This window comes from Manis pentadactyla, chromosome 14 (assembly GCF_030020395.1).
Source record: "Manis pentadactyla isolate mManPen7 chromosome 14, mManPen7.hap1, whole genome shotgun sequence".
NCBI classification, from domain to species: Eukaryota; Metazoa; Chordata; class Mammalia; order Pholidota; family Manidae; genus Manis; species Manis pentadactyla.
The window spans coordinates 79,819,097-79,836,286 of record NC_080032.1 but is presented as its reverse complement, the minus strand read 5'-3'; the positions used below and the strand labels follow the sequence as shown (position 1 = coordinate 79,836,286).

The 17,190-nt window shown below is 39.1% G+C and overlaps 1 protein-coding gene across 3 annotated transcripts in view; it reads left to right on the top strand.

Moving 5' to 3' along the window:
- Nucleotides 1-17,190, top strand: part of BCAT1 (branched chain amino acid transaminase 1) — a 107,273-nt gene that overhangs the window by 75,679 nt on the left and 14,404 nt on the right. For all 3 annotated transcript variants that reach the window (XM_036889493.2, XM_036889492.2, XM_036889494.2), the window contains exons 7-9: nt 8,766-8,908; nt 13,589-13,674; nt 16,443-16,583. In XM_036889493.2, coding sequence (XP_036745388.1) covers nt 8,766-8,908; nt 13,589-13,674; nt 16,443-16,583 — 370 coding nt within the window. The remainder of the gene's footprint in view (nt 1-8,765; nt 8,909-13,588; nt 13,675-16,442; nt 16,584-17,190) is intronic.

The following is a 17,190-nucleotide window of genomic DNA, read 5'->3' as shown; positions in this document are numbered from 1 at the left end:
AAGCTCTCGGTAAATGTGAGGTTATAACCCAGTAGTTAAAAGAATGGGCTGGGGAGTCAGAGATCTGGGAGTCATACACATACCTGTATGATCCTACACAATTAAGTCTTCTCTTCCTGCAAGCCCTTAAAAGTATAACAAAGTCTAGGGTTGTGTTAAGATGACTCAGTGAAATAATGGAGTTAAGTACTTAGTACCCTGCCTGGCAGGTATGTCCTCTCTGCAGACAATAGTTAATGTTATGAAGCTTTCCTTCATTCCTGTTTCATCTCCTGGACTCTTATCAGTTGGATTTCACACAATACAATTTACTCTTTTAGAGAGATGTATGTAGTATCTTCTTCCAGATATTTATTCTATTTAAAGGTATATTTAAGGTTTTCTATGTAGACAGTTGCCCACTTTATATATTTTTTCTCTTAACTCAAAAGCCATTTCTCTTCTGAATATTGGCAGCATGTGGGAGGGAACCCAACTATATGAAAAAAATTACCCATAGATCATAATAATGAGTCAGATACACACCAAGCAAATAAAAACCCTTTTTCCTTTTTTTATTAAATTAAAGTGCATTGATAGACAATCTTGCAGAGGTTTCACATGAGAAACATTGTGGTTTCAACATTCACCCATATTATATTATCAAGTCCTCAGACCCTCATTGCAGTCACTGTCTATCAGTGTAGTCAGATGCTATCGAGTCATAGCTTGTCTTCTCTGTGCTGTGCTGCCTTCCCTGTGACCTACCTATATAGTGAGTGTGAATTGTAGTGCCCCTTAATCCCCTTCTCCCTCTACACAAATCCTCCCCAACGCCTCCCCGACGCCTCCCCAATGCCTCCCCATTGGTAACCGCTAGTCTCTTATCCGAGTCTGTGAGTCTGCTGCTGTTTTGTTCCTTCAGTTTTGCTTTGTTGTTATATTCCACAAACGAGTAAAATCATTTGGTACTTGTCTTTCTCTACCTGGCTTATTTCACTGAGTGTAATACCCTCTAGCTCCATCAATGTTGTTGTAAATGGTAGGATTTGTTATCTTTTTATGGCTGAATAGTATTCCATTGTATATGTGTACCACATCTTTATCCATTAATCTACTGTTGGACACTTAGGTTGCTTCCATATCTTGGCTATTTTAAGTAGTACTGCGATAAACATAGGGGTGCATCTGTCTTTTTGAATCAGCAATCTTGTTTTCTTTGGGTAAATTCCTAGGAGTGGAATTCCTGGGTCAAATGATATTTCTGTTTTTAGCTTTTTGAGGAAACTCCATATTACTTTCCACAATTTTTGAACTAATTTACATCCCTGCCAGCAGTGTAGGAGGGTTCCCCTTTCTCCGCTTCCTTGCCAGCATTTGTTGTTTCTACTCTTCTACGTTGGCCATCCTAACTGGTATGAGGTGATATCTCATTGTGCTTTTAATTTGCATCTCCCTGATGATTAGTGATGTGGAGCATCTTTTCATGTGCCTGTTGGCCATCTGAATATCTTCCTTGGAGAAGTGTCTGTTCATATCCTGTGCCCATTTTTTAATTGAGTTATTTGTTTTTTGAGTGTTGAGGCATGTGAGTTCTTTGTGTATTTTGGATGTTAACCCCTTGTTGGATATGTCATTTATGAATGAATTCTCCCATACTGTAGGATGCCTTTTTTTTCTGCTGATATTGTCCTTTGCTGTTCAGAAGCTTTTTAGTTTGATGTAGTCCCATGTGTTCATTCTTGCTCTTGTTTCCCTTGCCTGAGAAGATGTGTTCAGGAAAAAGTTGCTCATGTTTATATTCAAGAGATTTTTTTACTATGTTTTCTTCTAAGAGTTTTATGGTTTCATGACTTAATTCAGGTCTTTGATCCATTTCAAGTTTACTTTTGTGTATAGAGTTAGACAGTAGTCCAGTTTCTTTCTCTTACATAGAGCTCTCCAGTTTTGCCAACACTATTTGTTGAAGAGGCTGTCTTTTCCCCATTGTGTATCCATGGCTTCTTCATCATGTGTTAATTGGCCATATATGTGCGGGCTTATATCTGGTTCTCTATTCTGTTCCATTGATCTATGGGTCTGTTCTTGTAACAGTACCAAAACAATTTGGTACTTACTGTGGCTTTATAGTAGAGCTTGAAAATAGGGAGCATAATCCCCCCAGCTTTGTTCTTCCTTCTCAGGATTGCTTTAGCTATTCAGGGTCTTCTGTGGTTCCATATGAATTTTAGAACTATTTGTTCTAGCTCGTTGAACAATGCTGTTGGTATTTTGCAAGGGATTGCATTGAATCTGTAGATAGCTTTAGGCAGGATGGCCATTTTGACAATATTAAGTCTTCCTATCCATAACCACGGGTTGTATTTCCATTTATTGGTATCTTCTTAATTTTCTCTCATGAGTGTCCTGTAGTTTTTTGGGCCTAGATCTTTCCCCTCCTTGGTTAGGTTTACTCCTAGGTATTTTATTCTTTTTGATGCAATTTTAAATGGAGTTTACAATTTTGTTAATGTGGTGTATGATGTTGATTGATTTTCAAATATTGTACTGTCCTTGTATCCCTGGAATTAAATACCACTTGGTCATGATGGATGATCTTTTTGATGTATTTTTTAATTTGGTTTGCTAATATTTTGTTGAGGATTTTTGCATCTGTGTTCATCAGGGATATTGGTCTGTACTTTTCTTTTATTGTGGTGTCTTTGTCTGTGTTTGGTATTAGAGTGATGCTGGCCTCATAGAATGAGTTTGGAAGTATTCCATCTTCTACTTTTTGGAAAACTTTGAGGAGGATGAGTATTAGCTCCTCTTTAAATGTTTGAAAAAATTTAGTGGTGAAGCCATCTGGTCCAGGCGTTTTATTCTTAGGTAGTTTTTTTATTACCAATTTGCTTTCATTGCTGTTAATTGGTCTATTCAGATTTTCTGTTTCTTCCTGCGTCCGTCTCAGAAGGTTTCTAGAAAGTCCATTTCTTCTAGGTTATCCAATTTGTTGACATACAATTTTTCATTGTATTCTCTATGTGTTTCTGTGGTGTCCATAGTGATTTTTCCTTTCTCATTTCTGATTATGTTTAGGTGTGTACACTCTCTTTTCTTCTTGATAAGTCCAGTGAAGGGTTTATCTATTTTGTTTATTTTCTCGAAGAACCAGCTCCTGCTTTCATTGATTCTTTCTATTGTTTCATTCTTCTCTATTTTATTTATTTCTGCTCTGATCTTTATTATGTCCTTCCTTCTATTGACCGTGGACCTCATTTGTTCTTCTTTTTCTAGTTTCATTAATTGTGAATTTAGACTGTTCATTTGGGATTGTTCTTTTTTGAGGTGAGCCTATATAGAACTGCCTTTGCTGCATCCCACGATTTTGGGCTATTGAGTTGTTTTCATTTGTCTCCATATATTGCTTGATCTCTGTTTTAATTTAGTCATCGATTCATTGATTATTTAGGGACAGGTTGTTAAGCCTCCATGTGTTTGTGGGCTTTTCTGTTTTCTTTGCGTAATTTATTTCTAGTTTCATATATTTGTGGTCTGAGAAGCTGCCTGACACAATTTGAACCTTTTTGAATTTACCGAGGCTCTTTTTGTTACCTAATATGTGACCTATTCTGGAAAATATTCCATGTCACTTGAGAAGAATGTGTATCCTGCTGTTCTTGGGTGGTGTGTTCTGTAGATGTCTGTTAGGTCCATCTGTTCTAATGCGTTGTTTAGTGCTTCTGTCTCCTTATTTATTTTGTCTGGTTGATCTGTCTTTAGTTGTGAGTGGTGTGTTGAAGTCTCCTATAATGAATGCATTGCATTTTGTTTCCCCCTGTAATTCTCTTAGTATTTGTTTCACATATTTAGGTGCTCCTTTGTTGGGTGCATGGGTATTTATAATGGTTATATCCTCTTTATCATTATGTAATATCTTTTTTTTTTGTCTCTTGTTATTTTCTTTGTTTTGAAATCTATTTTGTCTAATACAAGTACTGCAACTCCTGTTTTTTTCTCCCTATTATTTGCACAAAATATCTTTCCGCATTCCTTCATTTTTAGTCTGTGTATGTCTTTGGGTTTGAAGTGAGTCTCTTGCAGGCAACATATAGATGGGTCTTGTTTTTTAATCCATTCTGTAGCTCTATGTCTTTTGATTGGTGCATTCAGTCCATTTACATTTAGGGTGATTATCAGTAGCTATATACTAATTGCCATTGCAGTCTTTAGATTCATGGCTACCAAAGGTTCAAGGGCAGCTTCCTTACTGTCTAATAGTCTGTCTTAACTTGCTTATTATGCTATTTCAAACACAATCCAAGGGTTCTTTTTTTTCTCCCCTTCTTCTTCCCCCTGCACTCTTTATATATGAGGTGTTATATATTTTTACTCTTTGTGTATACCTTGACTAACGTTGTGAGTAGTTGATTTAATTTAGTATTTGCTTAGTAATTAATAGGTCTACTTCCTTTAATGTGGTTTTATTTTCTCCGGAGACAGCTATTTAGCCTTAGAAGTGCTTCTATCTAGAGCAGTCCCTTTAAGATATACTGTAGAGATGGTTTGTAGGTGGTGAATTCCCTCAACTTTTGCTCATCTGGAAATTATTTAATCCCTGCTTCAAATTTAAATGATAATCTTGCCAGGTAGAGTATTCTTGGAGGTCCTTCTGTTTCATTGCATTAAATATATTATGCCACTCCCTTCTGGCCTGTAAGGTTTCTGCTGTGAAGTCTGCAGACAGCCTGATGGGGTGTCCTTTATAAGTGATCTTTTTCTTCTCTCGTTTCTTTCAATACTCCTTGTCCTTGATCTTTGCCATTTTAAGTATTATATGTCTTTTTTTGCCTTCCTAGGGCTCCTTGTGTTGGAAGATCTCTGCACTTAGATCACCTGAGAGACTATTTCCTTCCCCATATTGGGGAAGTTTACAGCAATTCTTTCCTCAAAGAGACTTTTTATTCCTTTTTCTCTCTCTTCTTCTTCTGGCACCCCTATAATGCAAATATTGTTTCATTTGGATTGTTCACACAGCTTTCTTATTATTCTTTCATTCCTAGAGATCCTCCTTTCTCTCTGTGCCTCATCGTCTTTGTTTTCCTGTTTTCTAATTTCTGTTTCATTCACATTCTCCTCTACCTCATCTAATCTGCTTTTAAATCCCTCCATTGTATGTCTCATTTCAGATACTGTATTTTTCAAAGTTTCCATCTCTTTGTTGAAGTTCTCCCTGAGATCTTGAATATTTTTCTGTAGCTCCATGAGGTTGTTTATAACTTTTATTTTGAAATCTTTTATCAAGAAGATTGGTGATTTCAGTTTCACTGAGTACTCTTCCTGGCGTTTTTTTTTCCTGTAGTTTTATTTAGACCAAATTCCTTTGTTGTTTCATTTTTTTCCTGTTTCCTAAGGAACTTTGTGTAGGCAGCACCCTCTGGTGCCCAAGCTCTACTCTCTGGAGCTGCCAAATACCTGCAGCAATGGTGGGTATCACAGGTGAGGGGAACCAGCACCTGCCAGGAGGAAAGAGCTTGGCTGGGAGGGTTTTCTGCCTTCCCAGCTGTAATGCCTGCCTCCACTGCCAAGTCTGGTGGGCCATGCTTGCAGGTAGGAGCCTCTGTGCTATGCTCCTGGAGCTGTCGTAGGTGGTGCCACCCTCCAGCTGGCCTGGCATGATGGCAGGGGCAGCGGGTTAGCAGGACCGGTGCCTGCTGGGAGGAAGGAGTGGCAGGCTACGTATCACTGTGGGGGACCTTGGGGCTGCATTGCCAGTGAAGGGTTTGAAGCGTCTGAAGCTCCTGAGAGTTCCCCACCTGCTGGGCTGAACTTGCCAGGATGATTTTATCTACCTGCCCTTTCTCCTGAGCTGCAAGCTCTGTGTTATCTTTGCCCCTTTAGCACCCCTCTTGCTTTTGGGAAGTTTTTCAAAGTGCCCACCAGTCTTTTGTCCTGGAGGGCCGGTTTTGCATACATGTTCTCCACAAGTGGCTGAAATCTCAGTCTCTCTGAGTATTTGCCTGTCATTGCTCTCCAACTCCATGGAATATGGGTTCATGCTCCCAGAGAAGCTCTCCAAGGCTGGGTGTTCAGCAGTCCTGGGCTTCTACTCCCTCTCTTCTCCATTTCTCTTCCTCTCACTTATGGGATGGGGTTGGGAGAGGGCTTGGGTCCTGCCAGATTCTGCCTTTGCTACTTTACCCTTTTCTGTGAGGTCTTCTCTTTTCCCCAGAATGCAGCAGTCTGTTCTGCAGTCTTTAGGTTGCTTTTTCAGGATTAGTTGTATTTGCTGTATTTTCTTCTTTTATGTGATTTTGGGAGGAGGTTTCTGCCCCTCTTCTCACACTGCCATCTTTTTTCCATAATCCCCTTTTCCTTTCAATGCACTGAACAGCTAAAATCTTTTATTTTCTTTTCTGCCCAGGCAGCTTCTTGATGCTAAGGAATCATGGTTTTAACTCAGCCACACTGTCAAAAGTGTGTGCATGTTTGTTTTTCAGAGCTTCTTCAAGAATTCTCTATGTTTTTTTAATAAAGGGCATTTTACTTAATGAGAAAAATCATCTTTATTTTCAGATATGGTGAAATCTCAAGCTGTGTCTATGAACTAGAAAAAAGTTGATTAAAATAGTTATTTTAAAAAATGTCATTACTATATAATTAGCTTATGTAACCTGTGTCTTAGCTCTTATTGTTATTATTTTATCTTTTCAAACAACCCTCTGTGGTATATAAAGCAAGTATTTTTATTTGCCAGATGAATTCAGTGAGGAAAAAATCATAACTGATGCTTTAAGTTCACATGGAGCCAGTGGAAGCATAAGAGCTATACCTAGGCCTGATGGTCCCAAAGCCATGCTCTTTCTACTGGATCCCCCGCTAAAGTCAGGATTATCCTCATTAATAAAAAGTATTCATAATTCAACTCAGTTATTGCTTCTTTACCATTAATTGTGCATAGAGGTTATCTGACTTTTTATGGTCATTAAACAGAAACCTCCTATAGACCAGAATTCTAGCATCTCCAGACTGGCGAATAGTTTACACGTTAGTATCTGCATTTTGAAGGTCTTTTGATGACTCTTACATTACCTTTACGTGAGCAAGCCTCAGGTTTCTCTGGGCGTATGATATAATGCCTATTTCCCATTCCAGAATATTTTAGTTGCCAGTCAGTGTTCTTTTGGTTGCAAGTCAGAAAACCAACTCAAACCCTCTTAAACAGCAAAGGGGTTGATTGGCTCATGTAAGTGGGGTGATAGAAGTGGATTCATGAGGGGCTCGAGTCATTGTTGCCAAGTTTGTTTTGCCCTTGAAGGTGTCCCACTGTCCCCCTTCCCTCCTCACTCCACCTCGTTTGCAGCTTCTGGCTTGATTAACCCAGGGCTCTTCTACTTCAATGCCTTCTCCTGTGAAGGGTGGTGATCTTGAACCCAATAGACTCTGGCTTACCTGTAGCAAACAAGCTGCCTCTGCCCCCAAAGGGAGAAAATCCCACTTTTAGGTTCCATACACTAAAATGAATGGGTGAGTGACTCAAAGAAGGACTTACATGAGCAACTTAGATAACATGCCCACCCTGCAGTTGAATGGTGGGGGGCAAGGTGCTCTGACTGTCAGTGCCAGCACAGTGACCTGGCTCTGTAGGAAAAGCGAAGAGAATATAGTGGAAAGGAAAGGTGTGCAGATCAAAATGACAGATGACCATTATAGTTTATGGCTCTCGTGCCTAACTTACACCTTGACTTAGACAATACTACACATTTAATCTTGCCCAGACGTAAATGAGATAATGTCAAAGGCCTATGTAGGTATTTTGTGGAGTGTACCAGTAATGCTTTGTAGTAGTTATTGTTGTATGTTTGACTGTTTCTATGTACTTCTGAAGGCTGCATAGTCTAGGGATGTGCCTAGGGTTTATTCCCTAGCCCTGGCTGTTATTTGGCAGTACTTCTTAAACTCATTTGCTGATGTTTTCTGAAAGCTGAGGATGGCAAATTATACAACCAGAGGCTTAGGGAGGCGAGCAAGCATCACCTTTACGAGGACTCTCATGTTTTATTTAAACATTCATCCATGTTTTGTAATATACCCTGTAATTTTCCCATTTAAGTTTGATTGAGGATAATACTTTCACAATATTATTAAACTAAATTGTTATTTCAAGAAGATGTGCTATGTTCCTTTGATTTTGAATAATCTAAGATCATAGTACGGGCTAGAAAAATGGGCATTTGGAGTACTTTTTGGTTAAAATCAAGATTTTTAGCATTCAGTTGCACCATGTGGAGATTTTGGACATTGGGTATTAGATGTTTCTTGGGTGTTTTGAAAGTCTCGGTTAAGAGCATAGACTTGGTGCTCTGCCACTTAGAGTAAATTGATCCAAGTTACTTCTCCAATCCTCAGTTTCTCATCTGAACTATGGAAATAATCATAGTGTATAACTCATAGTATTGATCATTCAGAGAAAATTCCATGGTATGTGAAGAAAAATATTTAATAACTTTTAACTGTTACTAACTTCATTATTTATCTCTACTTTTTAAGTTAGGATTCCACAATTGTGTTTGCACTTTCTCTCACATGAGTGCAGTTAGGTCACATAGGTTCTCTAATGAGTTTCTTTAATATTGTGCAGTTAACTAGAGAATATACATCTACATACACATATACATATGTGTTCTTGTGAGTATATGTAACATAGTACATGGACTACATCCAATTCAGATTATAGACTTGAGGATTTTAGTGTGGCATGTGGGGGTAGTAGATTCATAATGAGTATGTTTTCTCTTTTTTCAAAGGAATTATGGCTCATCTCTCTTTGCCCAATGTGAAGCACTGGATAATGGGTGTCAGCAGGTTCTATGGCTCTATGGAGAGGACGATCAGATAACCGAAGTTGGAACTATGAATCTTTTTCTGTACTGGATAAATGAAGACGGAGGTAATCCATTTAGATTTCAGCTCTTTGCTATTTTTCAGTCATTTTCAGTGGGACTGGGTAGAAAAGAACTAGAACAAGAGGATAAGATGCACAAAGTGAGAACTACTGTGCTTTTTGCTAGTCAAGAAGAAATGAGTTTAAAGTTCAGAATTTACAAAGGTTTGGCCTTTTGGCTTTGGATGTACTTACTGAGGTGTCAACTTAAGGAATTTAAATCTCCATGATTTGAGGATTTGATGCTTTATCTCTTGTGCCATCTTCTTAACAGTTTTCCTATTCAAAATCCCTTGCATTTGGAGATAGGTCTCAGATCAATTCAGTGGTCATTAAGCACATATTATATGTATAATATGCTGTAGTAATAAGCATAGTCTACTGATAAGACATTTAATTTAATGTATTCTCTTGCTATAATTCTCTCAACAACTGTTGCCCTTTCTAAGTATTTTGATAATACATCAGAAGCCTTCGAGACTTACTCTGGAGCTCATTTTGATGAAAGCACACTATTTTGAAGGACAGATTAGTCTCTCTTGGGATTGTACTTAGACTCTGGTTCATTCAAGGCCATTAATATATTCTACTATAAAAATATGTACTTTATTACCTTTAATATCCTTTATGCTCATTATCTCTCTTTGCTATTTTCTCTATTAGTTGGCAGAGACCATAGGGGTTCAGTGAAGTGTTGGCAACATCTGTGGTATTAGACTAAATGGCCAAGAACCAACATTGGGGAAAAATACAGATATATACATTCATTTCCATTATAATTTTAATAGTCACAAAAATTTTAAACATTTTTAGGCTTGCTTATGTCCTTAGGCTGTTCATTTTACATTACCGAGACTAGAAATATAAAATAAGTTTCCAAATACTTATAAAACCTAGGTATTGGGTTCATTTTTCCTTTACTTTAAAGTAACCTACAGTAGCCTTTATCGCTCTTTTGTTAATGGGCTACAAATAGAGGACAGTGGTGATTCAGATGTGGCTGACTTCAGGGCTACATACAGCTACTTTGAGCATTAGTTGCAGAGACTAATAAGATGAGCTTTATGCTCCAGTCAGAAGTAGGATGAACAGAAGATGTGTGAGTACGCCTCGTCCTGGGGTGGCCGTTGGTAATCCTTGGCATATAAAAAGCCAAATACAGATCGTGCTCATTTTCCCATTCCTGTTGTTTGTCCTTGGTACTACTTAAGAACAAAATTTATACTGGAATATTTGTGATTTCTAATTTTGAGTTATGGCATATGACGTATATCAAAAGCTGTGCTTGAATGATGACAGCCAGTGTTGAACTCTGCATTTAGGAACTAATAGATGGATTCAACTCATTCTTCCCACCTGCTCATTTCAGCCCCCACAACCTCAAATAAAAGCAGTTACATCAAACAGAAGTGGCCCCATCATTATTTATGGGTGGGAAATGTAATGGGTGGGAAATGTCAGGATTTAAGCACAGTCTGAATCAGAGCTACATGATTTAGCTAGAAACACCAGAAACTGTCCTGGTGAAAAATTACCCCTTATCCAAACAATAATCATGGACCATTTCCACCATGGCTTTTAAAGGTCAGAATAGAAATGAGTGAATTTGTCTTCTGACTCTTAGAAAACATACAAGACCTTAAGAGTTACTATTCACATTATGCTTTCCTGAGGTAGCCTTAGTTGCAATGTGAATGTGGTCCTTCAGGTTGAGGATGTTCACCTAACAGATCAAATAAAATTTGAAGCAAGGAGGAAGGAAATGGAATAAATGTGTGGACAGTACTATTTGAGAAGTCAGTAGACTGTCAGGATAACCTTTCGGCTAAAAGCAAAGGACACTGAAGCAACTCAATGGTACCTTTGATTTATACCCTGTGGCTTTAGGAATAATACACTGAAAATCAGCAAAATACTGATTCTCACAAACTTTGCCCAGGGGAGGGATAAGCAGAGATCTTTCAGTAATAGCCTGCCGTCTTTCCATGAGCCGCCACACTCATTCTCCTTTTGGACAGATGGCTGCCCCAGAACAGTAGATAAGTAGGTAGTTGATGTGCACAGCATGGTGCTGTGCACAAAAACTATGTATGGCAATTGGCCCGTAACCCATGTGGATTTTCATTCTAGTAACAGCAGTCCTGGCTGTAGGATCACACAGTCCTGATTCTCTCTTTCACCCTGTTGACGAGTGAAACACACTTGCTACTACTCACTGTTGGAACAAACCATTTACCTTGTACTGCACACTGGAACTGCCCTGAGAGTAAGCTGGTTGTTCTGGTTGAGTTCAGGGCTCATCTGGTAGAACAACCTGGCTGTGACATTGACGTTGTTCAGTCCACTTAGACCCCAGGAGCCTTCTCGGACATCAGGCATTTACACCGACTTGGCCTGGAGCCCTCTTCCCTCAGCTGTCTGCATGGCATGCTTTTCTCAGTAAGGCTTCCCTTGAGCACCTCAATAAAAATTGCACACTTCCTTCTCCTCACCTTCCCACTTTCCTTTTTCCCCTATAGTCTGACATACTCTTGAACATAATAATGTTTAGAAAGTAAGCAGGCATTCTGTCAGTTTTGTTCACTGCTGTATCCGTAGTGCATCGATAAGCCAACTGCACATGGTAGGCACTCAAATAGGTATTTGTTGAATAAGTAATAATCATGACAGTGGTGTTTAGGGCACTTATGCAAACCCACATTCCTGGTTCCCAAGACTGCTTGACTTGGGGATGTCGCAGATGAATCCTGCTGTTATGCTTCTGAATTCTTCATCTCCTAAAACTGATCTCTCTGTCAAAAACAAGTTGCATTTGTAGGCTGTTTCCCTCATGTTGAGCAATCTGGAGCCAGTTCTGGCTCTTCTAAGTATGTTTGTGGTTGCAGAGGAAAATGAATATTTCTCACCCAAATGTTGTCATGTCATCATCTCTGTCTGGCAACCAAAGAAGCGGATGTTCTGTTCCTTGACCTCAGGCTAGTGGTTGCAGTGTTGGGTGTTAAATATATTTCACAAAACTGCACTTGCACATGCGGAGCTGCCGTTTTTTATTTAACTTCATGTCGTCTTAGTTTCAGCAGCCATAGGCAAGGTCCAGTTGGGGGGCACTTGAAGTATGCTTGTCTCTATGTTGGTGTGCGTGTGCATATGCACACCATGCATAAAGATCCATACATTTCTGTATCCAGCTAGCTAGCTATTGCAAAACACAGGTTTATTTTGAGATCAACACTTCTAAGCATGATAAAAAGTAGCCCTAACAACATTGTCAAGAACAAATTTTCTCCTTTCCAGAAAGCGATTTTCAGCAGATGATTTGCAGAAACAAAATTCCAAAAAAATTATACTGCTATAGCCCAGCAAAGAGGATTATTCATTTATTTTTTAAATTCAGAAGCACTTAATACATTACCAGTCTGGGCAGGGCATGGTGCTGTGTTTTGAGAACACAGGAGTAAATACGGAGTTTTGGTCTTCCATACAGTCTGGTTGCTGTGGTGTTTGATGTAACGCCAGTGGAGCAGGTGAGCCCAGGCCATAGAATACTAAGGGGATGGGTAGGGGCCCCAGTGTTGGGACACTTCAGCTTAGGTCCTGACTGTCCCCCCGTGTCACCAACCTTGTTAGTCACTTACCTTTATAGGGCCTCAGTTTCTTCTGTAAACTGAAGGTTGCACTAGGTGACTTCTGAAGTCCTTTGTAGCTGCAGAAGATGGCTTGGGGGAGCTCAAAACACCAGTCTGATCCCCACACAGCTTCGGCTACCTGGCGATCCTTTCCAGCACACCTTGCTCATTCATCTGCAAAGACAACAATGGGCAGTACATCATCTGTTACAGGGTTCAACGTCTTTCAAAAGTGAGGACTGAAGGTTTGAGTTTCTCCCTAGATTTAGATTCTTGGGTGCCAAAGGTGGGGAGAGAAGGGGACGTTGAGTAGCAGAGATGTCCGTAAGGAGTGCTGGCGTGGTTGACGGAGCACACTGACTCTAGGAGTCCCCCAGGTAGTTAGGAGTGCCTTCAGTCCTTCTCTTAACAGACCAGGGTCTCGATGGTGGCTGTCTTTAGTCACCTATGGAGTTTTGGTTTTTGTATTTCTTTTTCTCATCCTCCTTTCTTTTTCCTGTTCGCCACATACACGCTCAAGTCCATCCTGAATCCATTACATTGGAATCTCGGAGGGTAAAGCCGGCATTTCCATATTTGATGTGGATACGCTGCCAGATTTTAAAATCAGTATAGACAGGCTGAAGGCACATACACTTCTGGGGTGGGTCCCTGGGGAGCACTCTTTGAAGGTGTGGCAGTGACAGGGTTCCTGAGTAAGATCCTGTCTACATTATTCTAATTAATAGCCAGCTCTAGTCCCCTAATGTAAAGTTTGACTACAGAGTGTTCCTCTTACATATTCTGTAACTCCTCCTGTTTGTTAGGGAAAACCATCTCATTTTTCACTGGTTGAGGATAAATTGAAGATGGTCAGTGGCTCTTTCTCTCTTTCCTTTTTTAAAATAAAGATCTATCTAAAGTGTGAAATGGTTTAGAAATTTGACAATGGAGAACAATGCCATCATCTTCATGTTTATTATTAGCCAACTTTTGAGACATGTTTCTTTCTAATTGCTTTTGATAGAAGGCATAGCTAATATAGCTGAGATTTGAAAATATTCCTATTTCTAATTGACAGAAGAAGAACTGGCAACTCCTCCGCTAGATGGCATCATTCTTCCAGGAGTGACGAGGCAGAGCATTCTGGACCTGGCGGACAAGTGGGTGGGTACCTTTGACACGAATCGCTTTTAGAAGCCTGAAACAAAAAGCAATCACAATAAGCCCGGCTTAGTGCTGAAATAATATTCTGTATAACCAATGCTATCTAATCTTTAAAAATTAACTTGAATGCAAAGAAGTCTTCTAGAAAGACTGTCTTGGCAACACTATCAAATGAGTATTGTTTATGGGGAGGGCAGACAGAAACCAGTTTGGCGAGTTCTTCCTGAAGAAGTCTTCTAGCGCTAGTCTCAGGCTCTGTGACCAGGTGTCTCCTACCAACTCACCTGGCGTGTACTTTGTGTACTTGCACTTAGCCAGTCTGTGACTTTGCAAGCCTAAGTGCCCTGCTTCCAAATGGCAGTGATTCATAGTTCTTCCCTTCCTCTGTTTGTTCCAGCGTATCCATGCTCGTCATAGAAATTAAAAAATCTTACTGGCATATAAATGTTCACTAACATTAACTATTAGTTTGGCTACTTTCTTCTTCCTTCCTGCCCTTTATCCTCCCAAAGTCACATACATACAAGCTGATTTTAAAATCAAAACACCCAAGCAAATGTGAAGTTGTTTTCTGTAGACTTTCCAGCCCATGTGACTCAGCAAGCATGTTAAATCGTTTGGTATTAGACATGACATTATATGTAACATACCCAAGATAAATACTGAATGAATTTGTTACCTGGCCAAGATTCCCGGGTGGAACTTTTGGCCCCTGTGTGACAATAGTCTTCAGGGGACATAAAAAAGCTTTGAGCATACTGTGGTCAAACAGTGCTAATAGGACAAATGTTTAGAAACACACATTACCTAGGAGCATACTAGCACAGTCTCTCTGGAAAAGGCTTGGAAATACAGGAAACGTGCTATAAATAATTCTACAAAACCCTGAAGTAGACAAGACCCAACTGCCACATGCTGGCTGGCACATTGGGCATGACATTTACAAACTGTTGGTGTAATTTCAAACAGCTTGCCCTGTCCTAAATATGTTTGCAGTTGGAAAGATGTATTTTTGAAGCTCAGTAATTTTTGTTTTATTAGAGAAAAAAATCAACCAAGTACAGAAGGTTTGATGACAAGTTGCAAGTGGAAATGCTTTTCCCACACTAACAATCTACGAGCATGAAAAATAGGTTATTATGGAGGAAGTTTTTCTTGACTCCTTAGCTGTAATTTATTCTAAAAGCTATTTTGAAACAGTGAGACATAATTGCCAAGAGGCATGTGGGGGGTTACCATTACTTGCCAAACAGGGGAAATTGTCCAAAGATAAGTAAGGGTGAACAGAATAAAAACAATTCTGTTTATTTACAAGAGATTTTTTTTTTTTTTTCCCAGAACTTAGAGCTCAGTTTGTTTTCGGTTAATTTGGCTGGTTTTCTGGAATTTATTTATTTATTTACCCCTGAGCAACGTAACTGTAAAATTGCCAACTGAGATAAATTGAAACTTGCAAAATGCCGTATTTCTATTGTAGGCGTATTTTCATGCCCTTCCAAATATACTATAGCATGATACAGACTTCATCTAAACGTTTTGAATCTTGTCAAGGTCTCCAATTTCCATTTTTACCTATGGAGGATTTATAGGTTTTAAAAAATAGTCTCATTTAAAAAAAAACCTATCCATTCTTTGTTGCTCGTAATTTAAATAGCCTATTGACAAACTTTGAACTTTAACCACTAACATAAAAGAATGAGGATTAAACAGATGAAACAATGAATATGAAACAGCTTAAGAGCATCAGAATGTTTTCCTGTTTCCTATCCTTGAGCAAATAAAATGTCCAAATAGTTCACCAGTGTAAGTCACTGAGGTTATACCAATAATTCTATAATGAAACTCATCCTAATATATTAAAGGTAAGGAAGAGAAGAAGAGGATTACTGCTGTGAAGTCAACAGAATCAGTGAATTTAGAAAGAAATATATACATATATTTACATGTATCTACACATATATATGTATAATAAATATATAAATAATAAATATGTATTATATATAATACATATACACTTATATGAGTGTGCATACACACATACACACGAACTGTAATTTTTTAGATATACTTTCCTATATATGTATACTTTCAGTTTTAAAATAATGAATTATTTCAGGTAGTTAAACTCAGCCTAAGTTTTTACTCTGTAAAAGACACTATAGAATGCAGTCATATCAGACCAGAGTTCAAATCCAGTTTGTGCCATTTACTAGCTGTGTGGCCTTAGGGCTGTCACTCAACTGCCTGGAACCTTAATCTCCTCATCTGTAAAATGAGGGCGATAGACCCACCTTACAAATATGAGAACTTGGCATGCAAAGGCTCAATGAATGGTAGCCAAAAGTATTAATATTATGTAGTAATAAATTTAACGATAAATACATGTTAAGACTGTTAACGTAGAACACACATTAAAAGTAACACTCAAGGTACATCAACTTGTGAGACTTTAGCCATGTCAACAAATAAAAGGCAAAAAAACACAGGTGTGTATTAAAATATATGTGTTTTATAGTGACAGCCTTGTATTTTAAATTCCAACCATCTCGCTGAGAGATGCTGTGACCTTGGAGGAGGTTGCTTGACCCCTCAGTGCACTTGCCAGTAGGGTGATGTGGTCCCTCCAGCTTTCCCGCGAAGGAAGGGTGGTTTATGGCCTCATCTGAGTTCAGTCTGAGCGTAAAGTAGGAGAGTACATACTGTAGGGCTGATTCTGCTTTGCCTTTTCCTTGCAAATACACATCTCTACTTTTTAACCTTCCAAATAGGGTGAATTTAAGGTGTCGGAGAGGTACCTCACCATGGATGACTTGACAGCAGCCGTGGAGGGGAACCGAGTGAGGGAGATGTTTGGCTCCGGGACGGCCTGCGTTGTGTGCCCAGTTTCTGATATCCTGTACAAGGGCGAGGTGAGACAGTGCTTCTTCGCTGCCTGTCCGTCAAGCATCTGCAGCTTGGCATTCCATTGGCTGGGGCGCTCCATCCCCAGCAACCTGGGGTAGCAAATTACTTCCTCTCATCTTCCCAGTAATTTTGTGCTGGCTCTGATGTGGTAGGAAGTCATTTGTGTCCTTGGACAACTGTCCTATCTGCCTTGTGTCAGTTTTGGGATTGGAGATGTGCAAGTAGACTTCTTCTCTTACTTCTTTCTACCAGCTCACTAAGGAAGTAGGTAGATTTCAGTGACTAGTTTCCAAAAGTACTTCCAGAATCCTGGAGTAGAAAATAAATTTGAATGCTCATCTCCTACTATGATTATTATTGTTGCTATTATTTTTATTGCTGCTGCTGCTATTATTATTATTTAGACAGCTTTACAGAAAATTTCATTTGGCAAACCTGGTATATTTACCAAAATCTTCCAAAAGGAATTCAAGAAATTGGTTGGAAGAAATTTTCTTCTCCCAGTAAATAGTCTCATTTTATATATGCTGTCCTTCCAGTTTTCTTTTGCTCAGTTTTTTTTTCCCTTCATAATAAAGCACCAACACTTGTGATTAACATCATTTTCTAACT